This window comes from Chrysochloris asiatica, unplaced genomic scaffold (assembly GCF_000296735.1).
Source record: "Chrysochloris asiatica unplaced genomic scaffold, ChrAsi1.0 scaffold00018, whole genome shotgun sequence".
Classification (NCBI taxonomy): Eukaryota; Metazoa; Chordata; class Mammalia; order Afrosoricida; family Chrysochloridae; genus Chrysochloris; species Chrysochloris asiatica.
In genome coordinates this window covers 15,057,052-15,079,642 of record NW_006408536.1, presented here as the reverse complement: position 1 = coordinate 15,079,642, position 22,591 = coordinate 15,057,052, and the positions used below count along the sequence as shown (strand labels likewise).

General features: G+C 42.6%; 1 protein-coding gene and 2 pseudogenes across 3 annotated transcripts in view; 1 reads left to right on the top strand and 2 right to left on the bottom strand.

Annotated features, from left to right (window-relative positions):
* Nucleotides 1-10,991: 10,991 nt before the first annotated feature.
* The window catches only part of MAP7D2 (MAP7 domain containing 2), a 75,724-nt gene continuing 64,124 nt past the window's right edge, over nt 10,992-22,591 (bottom strand). For all 3 annotated transcript variants that reach the window (XM_006835588.1, XM_006835589.1, XM_006835590.1), the window contains one exon: nt 10,992-11,241. In XM_006835588.1, the coding sequence (XP_006835651.1) occupies nt 10,992-11,241 (250 nt within the window). The remainder of the gene's footprint in view (nt 11,242-22,591) is intronic.
* LOC102825168 lies at nt 12,268-16,312 on the top strand (annotated as a pseudogene).
* Nucleotides 20,129-22,225, bottom strand: LOC102824788 (annotated as a pseudogene).

The window sequence follows — 22,591 nt, the reverse complement described above, 5'->3', positions numbered from 1 at the left end:
AAAAAAAAAAAGAAAAAAAGAATAAGCCAAGTTGTTCATCAGGTAGCCATCAAGGCAAGCAATCAAGTTCCCTCAGGACAAACCCCCCTCTAAGACTAAAACTCAAAGGAAACAAAGGAGTAAGCATGTAAGCTTAATGACGACCACGTTGGTGTACTGGTGAGTGGACAAGGGGGAAAGGCAGCAATGAAGAAATGGGCTGAGTTCGATCACATTCCATGGACTCCCGTTGACCCAGAGATGAGAGAGAGAACAGGAAGGGCTGGTTGGCCCAAAGTGTGGTGAGACCTGAGGACACCTGAGCCCATGGACAAGGACATAGCCACAGAGGGCTAGAGCTGAGAGTGAAGATTCCAGTTGATATTAAGTGAGGGGAGACGCACAAGAACACCCAAACTTGTGGATAGTACCCATTTGACATAACCTCGATGGCTTCATGATCAGAACTCTACTAGAGGAAGATTTAAAAAAAATAATAATTTTTGATAAAAAGAAACGAGTGTAAATTACAGCAATTTCATGAACTTGACCTATACTCATGGAGGTAGTATCTCTAAATACCAACAGAGAGAGGAGAAGTCTACACATCAAACATCAATGCTATCCCCTCTGTACATAGGGCAGATAGGGACAGGCAACTTAGACACTGGCTACCTAAAATGAGGGACGATAAAGGCACAAAGTGACTGGCTTACAAGATTTCAAGAGGGAGTTTAGTTTAAGAGTATGTGGGGGAAGATAGAATCCCCGCTGAATAGTTTTCATCTTGTCTAGATGGGTCTGAAAGAGATGGGGATAAGATTCTTATGATTCAATAGCGAGTAACTGTTATCATGACTAATTGCGATGGTCACAACTATAAAGGTAGAAGTTTTGTTAACAAAAATGGGGGAGTAGTTAATTTTACAGTCCAGAAACAGAGGACCCTAGGACCATCAAGGGAGAAGAGCACAAGTGGAATGTGGGACCTTATCCAGAGAAGCAGTGATACTAGATATGAAGGCAGAGATGGGGACATGGAAAGATGGAGCAGCTGAGGACTCTAGATTCATGGAAAGAGCTGACGGTCAAGAGGCAGACTTGCAGAATGTGCCCTTTGGTGGTGTCAATTATTATATATGCCCAAGTGGTTTTGTTTTTGTTGTTGTTTTTTAAAGCGCTAATGTGAATAGAGAGAAATACTGTTAACTGATGGTACAGGGAGGGGATTATAATCATTGTAATGAAACAAGCTGTATGATTTGTTGAATGTAAAACTGATGACCTGCCCTGTAAACTTTCAATTCACAATAAAAAAATTAAAATTAATTAATTAAAAAGCAAACAAACACAAAACCTTTATGTGCATACCCTGCCCAGCAATTCCCACGTCTAGGAATGTATGCTAAGTAATCGTGGAAATGCACAGGCTTTATCTACATTTATCCAGAGTGTGTTTCAATAGGAAAATGTGGGACTATACCATAAAATTATTAAGACCATAAAATGGTTGTTGTTGTTGTTGTTGTTAAGTACTGTCGAGTTGGTTCCGACCCATAGCGACCCTGTATAGGGTTTCTGAGGAGCAGCTGGCGAGCCTGAACTGCCGACCTTGCAGTTCAAACGACTTTGCAGTCTGGCGCATTAACCGACAGCGCCACACTAGTCAGAAAAAAAACGTGGTTATCCAAAAGGGACCAGGACTGTACACCCAATGTACAACCACGGCGATGACAATCATTTGGAATGGTGGAAAAATACTCTCTTCATAATGTTCTGTATATTTTATAAATATTGTATGTAGATGCCTAATCTTTCTAATAAGATTCTTTTGGAGGTGGGGTATGAAACAGCCAGACTTTCTAAAGAAAATTTTAATATTTAAATTTCGTAGAAATGTAAAGTGGAAATAACATCTTAAAATTACTACGGGAATACCACAGCTGGACTCCTGGTGTGGCGCTGTGGGTTAATGTGCCAGACTGTAAAGCCGTTAGAACTGCAAGATCGGCGGTTCAAACTCACCAGCTGCTCCTCGGAAACCCTATACAGGGTCGCTATGGGTCAGAACCGACTCGACGGCACTTAACAACAAATACCACAGCTACTAAAAATACCAGTGAAAAAGAACACACTCCTTAGGGATCGACACTGAAACTTTTCCATTTCAAATTCTAGCTTTTCATCAATACTTGTTCACAGTGAGACAGGATGTTAAGGTTACTCGGCCAGAAGCCTGAGGGACTTTTGTAATTTTTGTCCACCTGTAGTTTTAAATTTGTTCCAGAAAATAAGTTATCCCTTAAACCAAAAATGCACATTTTGGGGACTTAGTTTACCTCACCTCTCGAAGCACTGACAGGATAATCCGGACTGTACACCCTCGGGAAGCACATCAAATGTGCCTACTTTCGTTTTGTTGTTGTTGTTAAGTGCTGCTGAGTCGGTTCTGATCCACAGCAACCCTGTATAGGGTGGTTTTCCAAGGAGTGACTGGTGAGCTTGAACCGCAGACCCTAAGGTTCAAACCTACTTTGCAGTCCCACAGCGCCACACCAGGACTCCTTATTACGAATGTCAATTGTCGGGTTGTTGTTAAGTGCCATCGAGATGGTTCCGACCCATAGCGACCCTGTATAGGGCTTCCGAGGAGCGGCTGGTGAGCTTGAACCGCCAACCGTGCAGTTCAAATGGCTTTGCAGTTCGGCGCATTAACCCACAGCACCACACCAGGCCTAGTAGTAAAGCGCCATCGAGTCGGTTCCGACCCATAGCGACCCAGCGCCACACCAAGCCTAGCGCCACACCCTCAGGAAGGGCCTAGTAGTAGTTTACTGCCTTTGAGTCGGTTCCGATCCATAGCGACCCTATACAGGGTTTCCTAGGAGCGGCTGGTGAGCTTGAAATGCCGACCTTGCAGTTCAAACAGCTTTGCAGTCTGGCGCATTAACCCACAGCGCCACATCAGGCTTTCCTGCGGAACAGCTGGTAGTTTCGAACTGCCGACCATGAGGTTAGCAGCCCCATTCGTAACCACTACGCTACCAGAGCTCCTTACACCAGGCCTAAAAGTTACTAAAAAGCTAAGTTGGACTTGGCCAGGCAAGATAAAGAGCGGATTTCACCACTCGGTCTCCACATTATGAGGGGAAGGTGGCGCACGAGGAGGCTCCGTGGCTTGGGCCCACAGAAGGCGCATCCAGGGCCGCCTCGGGGTACGGCACCGCTCCTCCCTCCTTCCTCCACAAGCCAGACGCTCAGAGGCACCGCCAACGCCAGTTTCCCAGACCACGGGGGGGAGGATAAGGCCGGCAATTGCAGGGGCCTGCGCTGCGTCGTCGAGCCCAAGGGAAAGCGCCGTCTAAGCGGCTTGAGGAACGAAGCGGGACATTCCCGGGGTGTACGAGCCGGGCCACCGCCTCCTCCCCGAGGATTCACGCGCCACTCGCAAAACCGCCCTCCAGCGCGGCGGACACGCCCTCACTACGACCCGCTTACCGGGCAGGAAAGTCCTGGTTAACGCCACCGCCACCGCAGAGCAAGCCAATGCCAGCTCAGCAGGCGACGCCAGCCGAGCGGACCTGGCCCCACACCCAGCCAACGCTGTCTCCACCAGACACCGCAACTGCTACTTCTGCGAATCCACGGGGCGACTTCCTTCCGGCCCCGCCCCTGTCTCGCCCGTGTTCGGCGCGCTCCGGCTGATCCTTGCTTGCGCTCCACTCCCTCCTCTAGAGTGCGCCCTCCCTGCAAGGGGAGTGTCTGCAGTACCTCCCACCTCTGCCGCTCCAGCCAGAGTCCCTGCCCCCCCTGAAGCTCGCCCGCCAGAATCCCGAATTTAAGAACGCTCTGGGCGACCCGAGGCAGACCTCGTGGTCCAGGGATTCTGGGATTTGAGGGTTGGAGTTTGGAGGTCACCTCTAGTCAGGGGCAAAAGTTTATTAAAGGGTCCTGTGGGCTGTCCAGTCTTATGTACAGGAAGCCACACCGCTTGGAACTTAGGGTCCAACTTGCCTGGCTTGGCTCTCAAAGGCCATTAAGAGCTATGTCACTGAAACCTGCACCATTGTGGACTCTCTCCTTGCCTACTCAATCCCCAATTGGGGGGAGGAGGAGACTGTGTGCCGTGGAGTCGGTTCTGACTCATAGAGACCCTGTACAGGGTTTCCGAGGCTGTAAATCCTTACGGGAGCAGAAAGCCTCATCTTTCTCCCATGAATAGCTGGTAGTTTCGAACTGCTGACCTTGCAGTTCCCAGCCCGATTCGTAACCATTACGCTACCAGAGTTCCTTTAATGCCCAACTACACCCCTAATTTGTAACCGTCCCCCACCCCCCAGCTTCTACCTACAAAAAGGAAGTGCCCTCTGGACTTCCCAAATAGGCTCCACTATCCAAAGGAGCTGTGTACAGGGTCGCTACGAGTCGGAACCAACTCCATGACACATCACAACAACAAACAACAACAAATCCAAAGGAAATGGTAGCGTCAATGGGCTTAAACATGGCAACAATTGAGAGGTTGGCCCAGGACCTGGCAGTGTTTCGTTCTGTTTTGCATAGGATGGCTATGAGTCCGTACCGACTCAATGGCACCTAACAACAACAATCCAAACGAAAATACTGGCTCCTCTTTATCTACTCTCTTGATTTCCCTCCTCTGAAGCCTCATTCGAAGTCCTGGTGTGGCATTGTAGAATAAACCCTGGATTGCTAACTGCAAGGTTGGTGGCTCAAACCCACCAGCTGCTCCTTGAAAAATCCTATACATGGTCCCTGTGAGTAGCAATCAACTCTACAGCACTTACCAACGACAACAACAAGCCCCATTCCAGCAGCCTTGTGGTGAACTGGTTAAGATCTCTGCAGCCAATAGAAAGGTGAGTAGTTTGAACCCACTCCCTCCCCGCCCCAACACCCAGCAGCTGGCAGGGGCAGAAGGACCAGGTGACCTGTTCCCATAAGGACTATTGTTGTTAGGTGCCATTGAGTCTGTTCTGATTCATAGCGAACCTATGAACACTAGAACAAGCACTGCCAGCGCTGTGCCATCCTCACAGTTACCACCAAGCTTGAACCCATGGCTGCCACCACTATGTCAATCCATCTCTGGGGGGCGGGGGGGTCTTACTCTATGACCGTATACTTTACACCCTCGGAAACCCTGTACAGGGTCGCTATGAGTCGGTTCCGACTCCACGGCACATAACAACAACAACAACAACAACAATGGCCTTCTTGAGTGACTGGTCCCCTGATAATATGTCGAAGTAAGAGAAATGAAGTCTCACTTTCCTTGCCTCTAAGAAGTACCTCTTCCAACACAGATCTGTTTGTTCTTCTTGCAGTTCATGGTACTTTAAAAAAAAATCTTCTCTAACACCATAACTTAAATGTACCAATTCTTTGTCAGTCTTCCTTATTCATTATCCAACTTTTACATGGATATGAGGCAATTGAAAAAACCATGGCTTGAGTCAAGTGCACCGTAGTCCTCAAACTGACATCTTTGTTCTTGATCACTTTAAAGAGGTCTTGTGCAGCAGATTTGCCTAGTGCAATTTGTTATTTGATTTCTTCATTGCAGTTTCCATGCGTGTTGATGGCTGATTTGAGCAAAATGAAGTCTTTGGCAACTTCAAACTTTTCTCCATTTATCATGATTTATGTATTGGTCCAGTGGTGAGGATTTTTGTTTTCTTTACATTAAGGTGCAATCCCTACTGAAGGCTGTGGTCTTTGATCATCATTGAGTATTTTAAGTTCTCTTTGCTTTCAGCAGGCAAGGTTGTATCTTCTGCACACAACCTTGTTGTTAAGTCTTCCTCCCATCCTAATGCCATATTCTTCTTCATATACTACAGTTTGTTGTATTATTTGCTCAGCATACAAATTAAGTACGGTGAAAGAATACAACCCTGGCACACACCTTTCTTGATTTTAAACTATTCAGTATCCCTTGATTCTATTTGAACATACACAATCCTGCCATAACAGTAATTACAATAATCTATGCATGGATAAATAGATGCTCAAGCTAAACGGGGGTGGGCAGGCGAATGGGATTACACCAGTGAACATCTATGTTGTACATAGGTTTGACATTGGGTATTTCTACATATGTATTTACCTACACTCTAAATATACCCATGAATATAATAGTGCATGTTGTTGTTGTTAAGTGCCATCAAGTCGATTCCGACCCATAGTGACCCTGTGTAAGGTTTCCAAGGAGGGACTGGTGAGCTTGAACCACCAACCTTGCAGTTCAAACGACTATGCAGTCTGACGCATCAATCCACAGCGCCACACCAGGTCTCCATAATAGTGCATACAGGGTCAAAGTTATGAAAACTTCTTAGCTTTGAGAGAATGAATTACTGGGCCTGGGGGCTCAGGACCATAGTTTCAGGGGACATCAGAGTCACAACTACAATATTCTACATTGGTGACTGACCACTGGGATTTTTAAAAGCTTATGAGCAGCTTATTACATCTAAGGTGTAACTATTGGTCTTTGTCTGGAGAAAATAAGAGTGAAGAAAAACCAAAGGTGCAAGGAAACAATTAGTTCAAACAGCTAACGGACCACATGAATCCCAGTCTTCATGACCCTGAGACAAGAAGACCTAGATGGTGCCTAGCTACTACTTCTGACCACTCTGAAAGGGATCACAATAAGAGGTCCTAGACAGAGTGGGAGAAAATGTGGAACAAAATTCAAAATCATAAAAAAGACCAGGCTTACTGGTCTGATAGACTATGGCCCTTAGACACCCGTCACTTTTGGAACTGAATTCATCTCCATGACTCTATTTTCAGCCAAACGATAGGCCTATAAGGTAAACAATAACACAATGTTTAGAACAATCAACCATGTGAAATCAAAAGGTCATTTGTCCAGGGATAAAACTCAAAAGGAAGAAAGGGATAGGAAAAAAGGACAAAAGGAAAAAGTAAATACAGGGAGGAAGTGGTACACAGGAAGGAAGTGGGAAGAGTGCAGTTCCATTGTGGGGATTGCAATCAGTGTCAAAAAACAAAATTTATGGATTGTTGAATTGAAAATCTGTTTTGTAAACTTTCACACATACACACACACACACAGTTGCTTTCCCTAGAGCTTCAATTTCAGGGACTTTCATTCCTTGCATTTCCTGAGATGTGATAGGGGAAAGTCTGTCTTAATCTGTTCTTGGAATTTCATTCGGCTGCCAGGATTAAACCTTTCCTCTAACACAGGGGTGGGGAACGTCTGGCTCAAGGACCGTATGGTGGTGGTAGTGGTGGTGGTGTGCCATGGAGCCGGTTCCGACTCATAGCAACCCTTTATGGGTTTTCTGAGGCTGTAAATCTTTATTTAGGGAGCAGAAAAGAAAGCCTCATCTTTCTCCCACAGAATGGCTAGTTGTTTCTAACTGCTGACCTTGAGCTTAGCAGCCTGACTCGTAACCACTATGCAGCATAGTTATGTGAGAACTCTTAAAAAGAGTAGAAAGGAAAAGCCTTTATATTCTTTCTGGGGAAACCCAAGAGAAACCATTGAAAAACTATTAGAATCATTTTATAGAGGAGCCAACTACTAAATAAAAATCAGTATAAGTTAAACAGGAGAAAGAAGAGATTCCGACAACAACCAAAAAACCCCATAAAATTCTTAGAAATAGCTTTGTTGTTGTTGTTGTTAAGTGCCATCGAGTCGGGTCCGACCCATAGCGACCCTGTACAGGGTTTCTGAGGGTGTAAATCTTTACGGGAGTAGAAAGCCTCATCTTTCTCCCGCGGAGCGGCTGGTAGTTTCGAACCGCTGACCTTAAGGTTCGCAGCCCGATTCGTAACCACTACGCTACCTTAAGTATCTAAAATTTGACTAAGGAATATTCGAATATTCGACTAGATGTAAAGGGTAAGACATTCATGTTCTTGAATGGGAAACCTTGTGTGAACTATGCTGCCTGACCAATGCTGAGATGTTGGCTGGAGGTCATGATGTGTCGTGCCCAATGTAGTGGGTGTTGTTGGTACTGTGAAGTGCTGTTGAGTTGATTCTGATTCATAGAGACCCTGCAGAAATTTTCCAAGGAGCGGCTGGTGGGTTTGAACAATCAAGTCCAGTGCTTATCCTATAGCGCCACACCAGGACCCCAATATACTTGGTATTAGAAGTTACTACTGATGCATGTCCACTCTTGTGCCCTGACCACAGGCTTTATTTATAACAGTGGTAGGGTGGGCTGCACTGACTGATCCCTTGGCTTTGGAGGTGTCAACCCAGAGGTTCCCACGATGGTTCCAACATCCCTATTCTAGTTTTAGCTCTTGGTCTTAGCTGGTGGTGTCTGACTGTGGATGAGCCCCATCACAAATTTGTTTAAATATGAAATTGTTCTGTGAAATGTTTTCACAGATTACAGTAAGGTTAATTTTATTTTAGATAGTTAGAAATATCTCTGCCTCAGTGGTATGGTGTTGGTGGTGTACCCTTGAGTCAGTTCTGATTCACAGAGACCCAGTAATGGATTTCTGAGGTTGTAATTCTTTACAGGAGCAGAAAGCCTCATCTTTCCCCCATGCTGCAGTAGTATAAAAAAATAGAATTTTCCTATACTTAGATATTCATCAAGTTCTAGGGAGAGTTAATCACTTAATAAGATTATTCTACAGTTGGTTTACTGGGAATTATAGCAGAAGACTTTTTAAATGAGTTTGACAGGGAAAGGACAGCAACATAGATTTTTGTTTGTTTTTCCCACGTATAGATTTTTAAAAACCTGATTTGGTTTCAGTACATTTCGTCATTAAGCTTATATAAACAAACAAAACACTAAACAAGCCCTTAGACTCTTCATTGAAAATGTATTTCATGTTAAATACAATGTACACATCATGCAAATGAGGCATCACTATAGTCACAATGGCTCTGGAGATACAACAGATCACAACAAAACAAACATTTAGCAAAATAAAGCTGGGAGCTGGTGAGGCATTTTCGGAAAGACAGAACCATGCTGTCATATTCTGTGTGCTTTAGGGATTTTATCTCTGATATTCATCAAGCTAAATGGTACTGCATCACTGGAGGCAGATATTTTATTTATTATATATACATACAATATACATACACAAACATACAGTTTCTGTGAGTAATAAATTTTTAAACTATAGCTGTGTTTAATAGTACATGAACAAGATTACTACTGAGACTTCTTTATACCTTCTGGTCTCACATATCTCTCACAATTATGGATCTTTCCAAACCCCTCATTTTACTAGTAAAATCGTTTAAGAAAAAAAAGATCATTTTAATCTGACAGTCTTATCTTTTACCACAAGAAATAAGAGAAAACACCATTATATGTCATAAAATGTGGGGAATATACAATTCTATTGTCATCCCCCCTTCCCCATCCAGATGCTTTTATGTTACAATCTGTAAAGTGACATGTTGGGTCCAACTCAGGGCCCTTGGATTCAGAGCACTGTGGTTTTCATTTGGTCCTTCTATGAATCAAAATGAGCAAACTCAGAAACAAAACACTCAAGAGATTCAAGAGAGAAAACATAGCAACACCATGAAAACCGACCAATTATCTAAACATGAGACATGTCATTTGTTCATACATTCAATCCAAGAGCCACTGCATAGTTTAGAGTGACTACAATTTGTAGACTTTAAGGTGTAACATGAAAGGGTCTTGCTATCTTCAGTTGCTGATGTATATAAGAATAAACATAATAAAACAGAAATCATTACACGCTGTTCCATTACTTCCTTACTCAACCAGTCTCACTACTTTAACCCCAAAGAGTATCATAGGGTAATACATTTTGCAGGAGGTTAAGTTAAATAACAATAAGGGTTTCTTGATATAACCTTCCAACAAAGACACTTGGGATGAGGGTGGAGAAGCTGGGGGTGGGTAGTGAGGGAATCCTGAATTTCTTCTTTTAAACAAAGACAAGGAGATTTGCAGCTCAAGTTCAGTATAGGTTTAAGTAGAGTTTAGATAAATATGTAGAATATTTACAGAAAAAGATATCTAAATGTTTATGCACTCCGACTTTGGGAATAAGGATGGCTATAAAGTAAATTTCCAAGCTGTAATCATTTAGACTACTCAGGGGATCACTAGAATTCTAGAGAAGTGCAGGAAGTGCTTTATCAGCCGCTGAAGCTTCTAAATAGAACTGGAACATAAGACTTTGCTAAAGCTCAACACAGCAAAAGTCTCAAGGTTTCTACCAAGAGTGGCCAGTGTTTGACACACTACCTAGGAATGCAGTTACATTCAGGTCTAATCATTTGGAATCCAGTGGTTAAGAGTGGCAGAGGTTCTTCAGATGGGCAGCAGCTCGGATAGGACCACCAGCAGCTTCTTGGGTGCTTCGAATACCACCTGTGTCCATTCAAAAACAAAACCAGGTGAGACCAATGAATTTGAGGCGCACTGGTGAAACACTTCTAGAAGCACTGCAAGACAAAAAGGTCAAAAGTGGGGGGCACCTTCAGGGTGCATACTGCGTTTCTTTCCTCCTTTATACTCTCTGTTATGACTGAAATATAGATGACTGCTTTGGCAGAATCCATGCCCAACACCTCAATGCATATGAATAATGCAACATAGAATACAGGATGTCACTGAGTAAAACCAGTGGAAAAATTATTTTCTTAACAAGGTCTTGAAACTCTATAAAAGCATTCTTGCCTTGCCTCTAAGACCCATTATTAGTCAAACCTTCAGTCTAGGTTTCTCAACCTTTCACGCATACACTCCCTGTTGGGGAGGGCACTGAAGGCTCTTATCTGAAGGATTCACTTGAAGTCTACCTCAAGTCTTGTGTGTGCTGTAACATACACTGTACTATATTCATGTTTATATTTTTCAAACAAAATGGACCTTGTAGGAGGCTGAGTGATATGTATTCAATATTCCCAAACCTCACGTAGAGAGTGATGGACACAAGACTAGCATCAAAATACTGTACCTTTTGTTAAAGGGATGCTGGGTTTGTCAACAGAAGGTATTCAGAGAGTTTTCTTGGCTAGGACTATTAAATCCTTCGATCAGGTTTTTGTTACAGTCATCCAGGCTGAGATTCTCACTGGATCTTTTGGAGAATGCTGGGGGACCAGTAAAATCTAAGAGATCTTGAAGCGCTCGGGCATTACCAGTTCCATTTTGGTCCAGAGACCCCCCAGGAATCATTTCATTCACTGGTGAAAAGTCTGGGATGGAGATAAGCTCTTCTTTTGAAACAGGACTAAAGGAGGGAGAGAGAAAGAGAGAGAACAAGAACTAGTACAACATTCTGGAGCCCATTAGGCTGGATGAACCCCTGAAACAACTGCCCTAAGATAATCTTTACATCAAAAATATCCCCCAATGTCTTCTTAAACCCAAACACTAGTTTAGCCTAGCTAGTGAAAAAGTTCAGCCTTAATGGTGTATCACCTTTCTTGTAAAACTGGAAATGGAAATACTTTATGATTTAGCAAATCCCACTCCTGTGGAGTGCTGGTGTGGTGCTATAGAATAAGCACTGTACTGAAAGGTCACTTTGAACTGCAAGCTCAGTAGTTCAAACTCACCAGACACTCCTTGGAAACTATACAGGGTTGCTATGAGTCAGAACCAACTCAACAGCACTTAACAACAACAATGTACATGTCCTAGAGAAAAAAACAACCAGTGACATGAATAGAAATATGCACACCCATGTTCACTGCGGCATTATTCACATAGCAAAAACATGGAGACAACAGAAGTGTCCATCAAGAGATGAACAGACAGACTAAATATGTTACATGCATACAATGGAATTCTATGCAAAGATAAAGAATAATGATGCGTCCACAAAATATCCCTAACATAGAAGAATCTGGAGAATATTATGCTGAGTGAAATAAATTCATCACAAAAAGGCAAACATCGTATGATACCACTTTTATAAAACATCAAGAATAGGTTTATACACAGCAAACACTGTTCCATGACTACAGGAGAGAGAGAAGGAGAGAGGAAATCACTTACTAGTCAGAAGATGTGTTAATACTGGTGAAGGGAAAGGCAATACACAGTATGGGGAAAGTGAGTACAGCATGACCAAGGTAAATGAAGACCCTGAGGGGTACACAAGAATAAAAGATGCAAGTGGGCGCTGTGGGTGTCAGTGGTTCCAGGGGCTGAGGTCATCTCAGGTGAGGAGGTGACTCTGAAAGCGGCTTAGGTTTTGGCGCCTGGGTGTTGCAAAGAGCCTGCAGCTCCTTCTACCTTCCCTGCAGTAACCATGGTGAAAGGCAGTGTAGTTGAATGATGATCACAGATGGGGACACTCCACACAACTCCAACTGGAGGATGGGCAGTGGGGACAAAGGCATTGGGTAGCAGAGATCACATCAAAGAGAAAGCCCAGGCAGAAGCTGGGCCAAGAAAAATGTCACTCCTTATATTGGTGTCCATTTTCTTATCTTCAGCTTTTGTTATGTTTTTGGTATATAAATTATTTGCCCCAGCTTAGTGAAGAAGAAGGTTCCCAGATATGTAGGACACCAAGGCTCTAGGAAAAGTTTCCAATATATCTCAATATAAGGACAACTTTTTTTCAATGTTTTATTGTGAATTATGTGATAGTTTACATGGAAGAACATTAGCTTTACATTCATCCTAACATCCTTACATTGCCATGGTTACAATCCCTCCATGCATCATCAACCAACCAAACAGTATATCCTGCAAGCCTGTTGCATGGTTGTCAGCACACAGCCCTTTTCCCTCTCTGGGTCTTAAGTTCCCAACTGCTCCATCTCTCCACATCATCATCTCTGCAATCACTGTTTCTCTGGGTAGGGTCCCGCACTGTGCTCTTCTCCCTTGATGGTCCCAGGGACCTCAGCTCCTGGACTGCAAAGTCAATCACTCCTCTCCTTTTGCTACAAAACATCTACCTTTACATTTCCAACCCTTACAATCAGTCCTGATAACAATTATTCAGTATTGCACCACATGAATGCTATCCACGTCTCCTTTCATCAGCCCCGCCCAGACAGATTGGATACTATTCAGTGGAGATTCTACCTTCCTCCATGCCCTCTGGATCTAGGCTCCCTCTTGAAAGCTTGTGAGCCAGTCACTTCTTGCCTTTGTAGCCACCCCCCCATTTTCGATAGCCAGTGTCCAAGTTGCCCATCCCTGTCTACCCTGTGTATCGAGGTAGTGGGAATGATCCTTGAGCTACTGCATCCATAGGTGTAGGTCAAGTTCATCAAATTGTATCAGATTACTCTTTTTTTCCTCTTCTTTCTTCTTCTACTTGAGCTCTGATCATCCAGTCATTAAAGCCAGGTCAAGTGGGTATTATCTGCAAGTGTGGGTGTTCTTGTGCATATGCCCTCTCTTATCAGCTGGACGCTTCACTCTCCACTCTAGTCCTCTGTGGCTATGTCACTGAATCTGAGCCAAGGACACCTTTTATGTACAAGTACATGTAGCTTATTTTGCTACATATATATTCTGGAAGACATTTGCAATTCCAGGCTCTGGATTTCTCAGGGTTTCTTTATCCATTTCCACTAGCCTTATTTCTGGTTTGTGTTCTGGACTCAGTGCCTCATTCTACTATGGTGGTGGTGGTGGTGGTGATGGTGGTGTGCTGTGGAGTCAATTCTGACTCATAGCAACCCTGTATAGGGTTTCCGAGGCTTTAAATCTTTATGGGAGCAGAAAGCCACATCTTTCTTCCAAGAAACAGCTAATAGTTTTGAACTGCTGACCTTGAGGTTAGAAGCCCGACTCCTAACCTCTACGCTACCAGAGCTCCTTTCATTTCTGCTATATGCTCTCCTATTTAGTTGGGAGACCAATTATATACAAATAGCTAACAGAAAAGGCAGTGAAATAGTCATAGCAGGTTGACTGTCATAGAGAGCATCTCATTAACTACATTATGTATTTTAGAATTAACACCATTTTTGCCTAATTGGTTTATTAATATTACTTCTCCTGTGATAAATGTGCCACTGAAAGTTTCTTTTATTGAAACTTTTCCAGGGACCACACATCCCTCTTTTATAGCTATCAAAGTAGGAACAACACTTACAATAGCAGAGGAAGCTGTTTCCGGGAACTCAGTATTTGTTCTGATGATTTTGACTGTTCTTTCCATCCTGCCATTTTCCACACACACACACACACACACACACACACACACACACACAAAACTAAAGCAGAAATTTGAATAAAAGTCATCTGGGAAGACTCAATGGGAATACACGCTCTCATCAGTGACCACGCTCATCACCGATAAGGGGAAGAGAGGGAAAACAGCAATGAAGCTGCAAGCTAAGCCCTCCAATGTTCAATAGACTCCTGTGAACCCAGGTGGAGACCTGGTTGGCCAGCAGTGTGGCAAGACCTGGGGACTCTTGGGCCCAGAGTCAGTGACATAGCTACAGAGGACTAGAGTGGAGAGTGAAGCGTCCAGCTGATAAAAAGAGAGGGCATATGCACAAGAACACCCACACTTGCAGATAATACCCACTTGACCTGGCTTTAATGACTGGATGATCAGAGCTCAACCAGAAGAAGAAAGAAGAGGAAAAACAGAGTAATCTGGTATAATTTGATGAACTTGACCTACACCTATGGAAGCAGTAGCTCAAAAGAGGGAACAAGTCCTTACAGCAAGGATCATGCCCACTCCCTCCACACACAGAGTAGACAGTGATGGGCAACTTGGACATTGGCTACCCAAAATGTGGGAGGCTACAAAGTCAAGAAGTGACAAGCTTTCAAGAGGGAACCTAGATTCCGAGGGCGTGAAGGAAGGTAGAATCTCCACTGAGTAGTATCCAATCTGTCTGGGCTGGGTGGGACTGATGAAAGGAGATGCAAATAGGTCTCTTGTGATACAACAGTGAATAATTGTTATCAGAACTGATTGTGAGGGTTGGAAATGTAAAGGTAGATGTTTTGTAGCAAAAGGAGGGGAGTGATTAACTTTTCAGTCTAGGAGCGGAGGTCCCTGGGACCATGAAGGGAGAAGAGCGGAGAGCGGGACCCTACCCAGAGAAGCAGTGATGCCTGAGATGGAGCAGTGGGGGACTTAAACACAGAGAGGGAAAGGGGCTGTGTGCTGACGACCAGGGAGCAGGCTTGTAGTATATACCCTTTGGTTGGTTGATGATGCATGGAGGGGATTGTAACCATGGCAATGAAATGATATACGACAGGATGAATGTAAAACTAACATTCTCCCATGTAAACGATCACATAATTCACTATAAAACATTTGGGGAAAAAAGTCATCTGGGTTTTAGTTTTCCCACTGCTATCATCATCCTCTTCATCATCATTGTCTCAAGATTAGCAGGCAAAATTCACTTATGTTTTTAAATCACCTCAAACAATTGAGAAATTTATAAAATAAAAATTTTAAATGCATTTAAGTGGCAAGAGGAAAAAAAAAGTAATAATGGAAACTGATACACCATGAAAAGTGCTATCAGTAGTTATGGTAAGCATCTTCTAAATTACTACACAAAGGGTTGTTGTTGTTAAGTGCCCTTGTTTAGGGTTTCCAAGGAGCAGTTGGCGAGCCTGAACCACTGACATTGCAGTTCGAAGGACTCTACAGTCTGACGCATTAGCCCACAGCACCACACGAAGACTACAGATAATTATCAGCAGTGTGGTAGGAAATTTTTTATCCAACTGGTTGATGTAATTTATTATATTTCATGAACTAGCCATACATACTCATGATTTGATAATTTAAGAATATTTTTCTCTTACACCTTATTAACAATTAAAAGTAATACAAAACCAGATTCTGAATTCTTAAGATGTATGTAATTCTGGCTAAGATGAATCTCCTTTCAGAGCAAAACTTTAAAGATTAAAAGAGATTTACACACACACACACACACACACACAAAGAGATTTACAGCATTCTTCCTCCTTTTATCTTCAAGGTAGTAAGATGTTTTTAGAGCTTGCATGTTGGTAAACAACTAAATATGGAAAAGATATCAATTACATCTAGTTTGTGACTTTTATTTCTGTTCTAGATTTTTATCATGGATTAGTTTGAGATTTATAATTCTGACTAGTCTGTTTTCATCCAACTTCCACAATATTTATACTGTGCATATAGAAAAGGAAGATTATACAGTAACTATTATATTTGGTGTTCATAGTTTATATTTTGTTATATAATTCTCCTATGCTATCTCAGAGGGGATCTAAAAGACATCTGTTTTATTTGTTAATTATACTACTATATATTTTGAAATAGAAACTTAATGGTAATACGTTTTTTTTTCTTTAGTGGTTAAATATATTAAATTGTTTGACCCCATGACTGTAAAATTTACCTCATTTATTTATTAGTCTGGTTAGTATGGTATGTATGATATCATTCTTTTTATGCATGATTTCCTAAAAGAATTCATTATTTCACTTATCTTGACTTTTTTGGTGGGGCTGCTTTTGATAATGTAGCTTCCCAATTTAGTGTTTTTACTTTTTCTAATTCACAAAATAAAATGAACTTCACTTGGTAACTATTATATTTAAATAGTCCTAGAAAGAACTAAACAGCTTGATTCCTTGATTCTAGGACATCAATGTAAAATCTGTTCATTTGACCTTCACTGAAGCTTCTTATTATGTTGAAAAGTACTTTAGCTATGGAGAATATCCTTGTATGTTTTTACTGTGAGAAGTATGATCAGCCTCTACAGCATACTGTGGATTGATTTATTATTTTTCCTATCACCATATTAACAAACTTATTTATTGTAAATAAAAAGAAAATACATTGATTAATACACCATTCTATGTCAACTGGGCTTTTTTGTGTGAAATAATTTCTAGCAAGGTTTTCTTTCTTTCTTAGTATAAAGCTTTTGTTATTTTTACAAATGATCCTAAAACATAACCTTTTTGGGACAAAATTCACTAGCTATTATACCATGTAAAGTATAATTAAAATTTTTATTAGACTTTAAAAATTAAAAGTAGGAGCTTGGACTTGAGAGAAACCTCAGGAAAAAAAAAGTAGTGACAAGATTTTGAGTGTGGTTACATCGGTAAATATGTATGCTATATAAGTGTGATAGGTCTGGGAAGGCACATGGGAGCACATGTGAGTACATATATCGTTATTGTTAATGTTGTTGTTAAGTGCTGTGGAGTCGGTTCCAACACAGAGCAGCCCTCTATGGGGTTTCTGAGGAGCAGCTGGTGGGTTTGAACTGCTGACCTTGTAGTTCGCAGTCTAGTGCTGATCCTATAACGTCACACTAGCAGTCCATATATAGGTGCAGTTGTGGGCATTTGTGTGTGAATGTGTATATATGGTGGTGGTGGTGGTGGTGGTTGTGTGCTATAGAGTCGGTTCCTAATCACAGTGACCCTGTATAGGTTTTCCAAGACTGTAAATCTTTATGGGAACAGAAAGTCTCATCTTTCTCCCATGGAACAGCTGGTAGATTTGAACTGCTGACCTTATAGTTAGTAGCCCAACTTGTAACCCATTACACTACAAGGGCTCCTTTGTGTGTGGGTATATATATTTGTTGTTGTTGTTGATATTCATATATGTAATAGAGCATATGTAGGGCATAGATATGGAAATTTCTTAGACATATCCCAATATCTCATGGAACTGAATTACTGGGCTTGAAGGATAAAGGAACATAGTTTCAGGGGACATCTAGGTTAATTGGTATAACACAGTTTAGAGAGATAATAACATCTAACACAGTTCTGGCAGAGTAGTGGTTACAAATTGGGCTGCTAATCTCACGGTCAGCAGTTCAAAACTACCAGCTGTTCCGCAGGAGAAAGATGAGGCTTTCTGCTCCTGTAAAGATTTACAGTCTCAGAAACCCTGTACAGGGTTGCTATGAGTCAGAAATGACTCCACGGCACATAACAACAACAACAACAACAACACAGTTCTAGATCATAATTTGGTCAGTTGTATCTGGGGTCTTAAAAGCTTACAAGAGGCCATCTAAGATACAACTATTGGTCTCTTCCCATCTGGAGCAAAGGAGAGTGAAGGAAATTAAAGACACAAGGAAGCAATTCGTCCACAAGACTAATGGCCCATTAGAACCAAAGCCTCCTCTAAACTGAGACCAGAAACACTAGATGGTATCAAGTTACCACCACTAACAACCATTCTGACCAGGGACACAACAGAAGATCCCACTTAGAATGGAAGGAAAAATGTAGAATAAAACTCACATTCACAAAAAAATATCAGACTTACTGGACTGATAGAGACTGGAGGAACCCGAGACTACTGCCCTAAGACACCCTTTTAACCTGGAACGGAAGCCACTCCTGGAAGTCACCTTTCAGACAAATAATAGATTGGCCTATATAATAGAGGGTTAGGGTTAGAAGTGTGAACAATGTGCTCCTTAGAACAATGAACTATACAAGACCAAACAGGCAATATTTGCCTAAAAGTAAAGATGAGAAGGCAAGGAAGGGTAGGGAAACAGGAAGGATGGAAACAGAGAAGGCAGGGTGGAAAGGGGGAGAGTGCTGACACATTGCAGGGACAGCAACTAATGTGACAGAACAGTTTGTGTATGAACTGTTGGATGGAAAGCTACTTTGCTGTGTAAACTTTCACTTAAAAGAATGGCTACCTTGAACACAGTGCCCTTTTATTTTTTGCATTGTGCTATGAGGTCAAATTGACAACAGCAACTCAAAAGATTACCTAGGCAATGAGCTTATGCTAATGAAGGGGGAACAATTCAGAAAAGGAGAGTGTGAGTGGTTGCACAACAATGTAGAAACTGTTGGTGTGTGTTTTACTGGTAAAATTCTAAACAACAGCAGAATAAGAATTTTTTAAAAAGAGCTAATTGCGACATATTAATTTTATTAGCGTTTTTTTGTTGTTATTATACTGCTTTTAATTTCTTTGTTGTTGTTGTTGTTAAGTACCATCGAGTCGGGTCCGACCCATAGCGACCCTGTACAGGGTTTCCGAGGGTGTAAATCTTTACGGGAGTAGAAAGCCTCATCTTTCTCCCGCGGAGCGGCTGGTAGTTTCGAACCACTGACCTTAAGGTTCGCAGCCCGATTCGTAACCACTACGCTACCAGAGCTCCTTCTTTTTATTTCTAGATAAGATGGATTGAGTCAAAGTTTGTGTGTAACACATTGTGAACAATATGAAGTTGGTGGCCCCCAGAGCCCTATGGATGAGAAAAAGGGCAATGGAGTGATCAGGGTGATGTGGGCTAGGCTCACACTGCCCAAAGCTTTCTATACTTCTGTACTTCCATATATGTGGTGGTGGTTATATGCCATAGAGTCAGTTCCGACTCATAGCGACCCTGTACAGAGTTTCCGAGGCTGTAAATCTTTACGGGAGCAGAAAGCATCATCATTCTCCCATGGAACAGCTGGTAGTTTTGAACTGCTGACCTTGCGGTTTACAGCCTGATTCGTAACCACTACACTACCAGAGATCCTTATATGTAGGGGCTTTAAAAGTTTGCGGAAAAAATCCATTCTCTCTCTCTCTCTCTTTTTTTTTTTTTTTGGTATAAAATGGCATCATCTTTATTTTGCATACTTTGAAAACAAAATAAACAACAACAAAAAACACACAATACACAACAGCTAACACTATTCCTAATTAAGGGTGGGGGAGATGGCCTGAGGGCCTTACATCTATCTGCCTTACACACAAGGCCTAGGAAAGAAAATAACCACTAGGTATCAGCATATGGGGACTCCTGGTGTGGTACCATAGGAAAGCACTCAACCTCAAGGTCAGTTTGAACTGCAAGGTCAGTGGTTCAAACTCACCAGTCACCCCTCGGAAACCCTGTTCAGGATCACCATGAGTTGGAACCGACTTGATGGCACACAACATCAGCATATGGAGCCAAGTGGAACAGGGCCACTCCAGGCTTCTGTGGGAACTACAGGGACACTATACAGAGGACATAAGTTTTGTGGGCTTTATTGTTGTTGTTGTTAAATGCCATTGAGTTAGTTCCGACCCACAGAAACCCTGTATAGAATTTCTAAAGAACAACTGGTGAGCTTGAACCACTGACTGTGTGGCTCAAATGACTTTGCAGTCTAGCGCATTAACCCACAGCACCACACTAGGACTTAGGAGCCCCCGAATCCACTTCTTCCATGTGAGATGCACCCTCATCACCCTTAAGGTAAAAGGGATCTCATCAGGAATAGCAGAACTGGGTTCCTCAGCTGTCACATCATTCTCATCAATGCCTAAGCTCAGCCTGATTATGTGGTAGATGCGATTGGAGTGGGTCTGGGGATCCTCAAGGGAGAAAACAGAAGAGAGCAGTGCAGTTTCAAAGAGCAGGACCCACCAGGTCCTTGATGGCTTTTTGTTCTTGTCTGCTTCAGCCTTCTGCCTCAGTGTCTCTACAAAGGGGTGTCTGAGATGATCTCCAGGTGCTTTTTGGCCATCATTGTAGAGTTGTCCCAAAGTGCCTGGGCTTTCATGATCATGTTGGCTGTCCAGCCATACGTACTAGTCACAATGCAGCAGGGTGAAAACACGTTTATTGGAGATTGTCACCTTCTCAACTTTCTTATATAAGATTTCCTTCATGAGATTGCAGATGTTCTCAAACTTGACCTTGCTCTCTTCCATTTTCTTCTTCTCTTCATCCTCAGGTAGCTCTAGGCTCTCCTTGGCAACTGAGACCAGGCTTTTCCCATCAAACTCCTTGAGCTGTTTCACACAGTACTTGTCAATAGACTTGGTCATATATACAACCACAAAGCCCCACTTACGCACTCGCTCCATAAAAGCAGAGTTGGTTACCTGCTCTTTGCTCTCACCACTGATATAATAAATGGTCATATGGGTCTCCTTCATGCGAGAAACATGCTCTGAGAGAGAAGTCATTTCCTCTCCAGACCAGGGATGCATGATAGCACAGCAGCTCAGAAGGGTGTCGCCGATTAGTAGAGTCCTCATGGATTTCAAGCTTCAGGTTCTTAGAGAATACCTCATAGTATTTCTTATAGCTCTCTTTGTCTTTTGCCAACTCAGAAGAGCTCAAGGCACTTCTTGACAATGTTTTGTGGACAATCTTCAAGATTTTGCTCTGCTGGAACACTTCCTGGAGATGTTGAGGGGCAGGTCCTCAAAGTCAACCACACCACGGATGAAGTTGAGGTACTCTGGTATTAACTCATCACAGCTGTCCATAATGAACATGCGGCAGACATAAAGTTTAATGTTGTTCTTTTTCTCCTTGTTCTCAAAGAGGTCAAAGGGAGTCTGGCAGGAAATAAACAGCAATGACCTGAATTCCAACTAACCTTCTACAGAGAATTGCTTCACTTCCAAGTGGTCTTCCCAGTCATTTGTCAGGCTCTTGTAGAATTCCCCATATTCCTCCTGGGTGATGTCATCAGGATTTCAGGTCCAAATGGGCTTGATCTTGTTTAGTTCTTCCAGGTCAATGTATTTTTTAGTTTTCTTGTCCTTACCACTATCATCTTCCTTATTTGAGCCCATATCTTCAATCTTGGGCTTCTCTTCTTCTTTCTTACCTTTCTCTTCCTCATCATCACTGATTCCCTTGTCTTGGTCCTTCTCCAGATAAAGGGTGATGGGATAGTCTATGAACTGTGAGTACTTCTTCACTACTTCTTTGATTCGCCTCTCCTCTAGGTACTTTATCTGGTCTTCTTTAAGGTGCAGAATCACTTTGGTACCCCATCCAATGGGCTCGCAAAGGAACCCCCGGTAGAAGATTCTGACGATATTGCTCATCATCATTATGCTTTGTGATCACAACCACTTTCTCTGCCACCAAATAGGAAGAATAAAAGCCAACACCAAATTGCCTAATCATGGAAATGTCTGCATCAGCTTGCAGAGTCTCCATAAATGCTTTGGTACTTGGCAATGGTTCCCAGATTGTTTATGAAATCACCCTTGGCCATGCCAATGCCGGTATCCAACAGAGTCAGATTATGTTTCTGGGGGTTGGGATGATGTCAATTTTCAGCTCTTTACTGCTGTCCAACTTGGAAGGATTTGTCAGACTCTCATAGTGAATCTTGTCCAAGGCAACAGAAGCATTAGAGATCAACTCCTGGAGGAAAATTGCCTTGCTGAAATAGAAAGTATTGATGATGAGTGACATGAGTTGGGCAATCTTTGCCTGAAAGGCAAAGGTCTCCTCCTCTCCACGGTGCACTTCCTCGGGCATCCTGAAGGGGAAGGGCTGCAAGTAGCAAACAGTTGCGGGTAGGCGTTGAGTGCAGCTTGCATGAAGCTCGCGGGGGTGACTCCTCTATTATCTTTTAATTCCATTTTTCATGAACTTTTGTTTCCCTCATGAACTTTTTGAAGCCCCCTCAGACAGGGAGAGAGAGAAAAAACAAAACAAAAGAGGCACTAGCACTCTTACTACAGAGAAGCAAAGCACTTCTAGAATTTTCAAAATGGGAAACTACACAGTAAGGAAAACATCCAAAGCTGAAAGTGAGTAGAAGGGCCAACATGGTAATGGGGGCTCCAGGTGTGTGTCCCCAGAGGCCGCCCTGGTGCTGCCTTCCTAGCAGTGTGGCCTTGG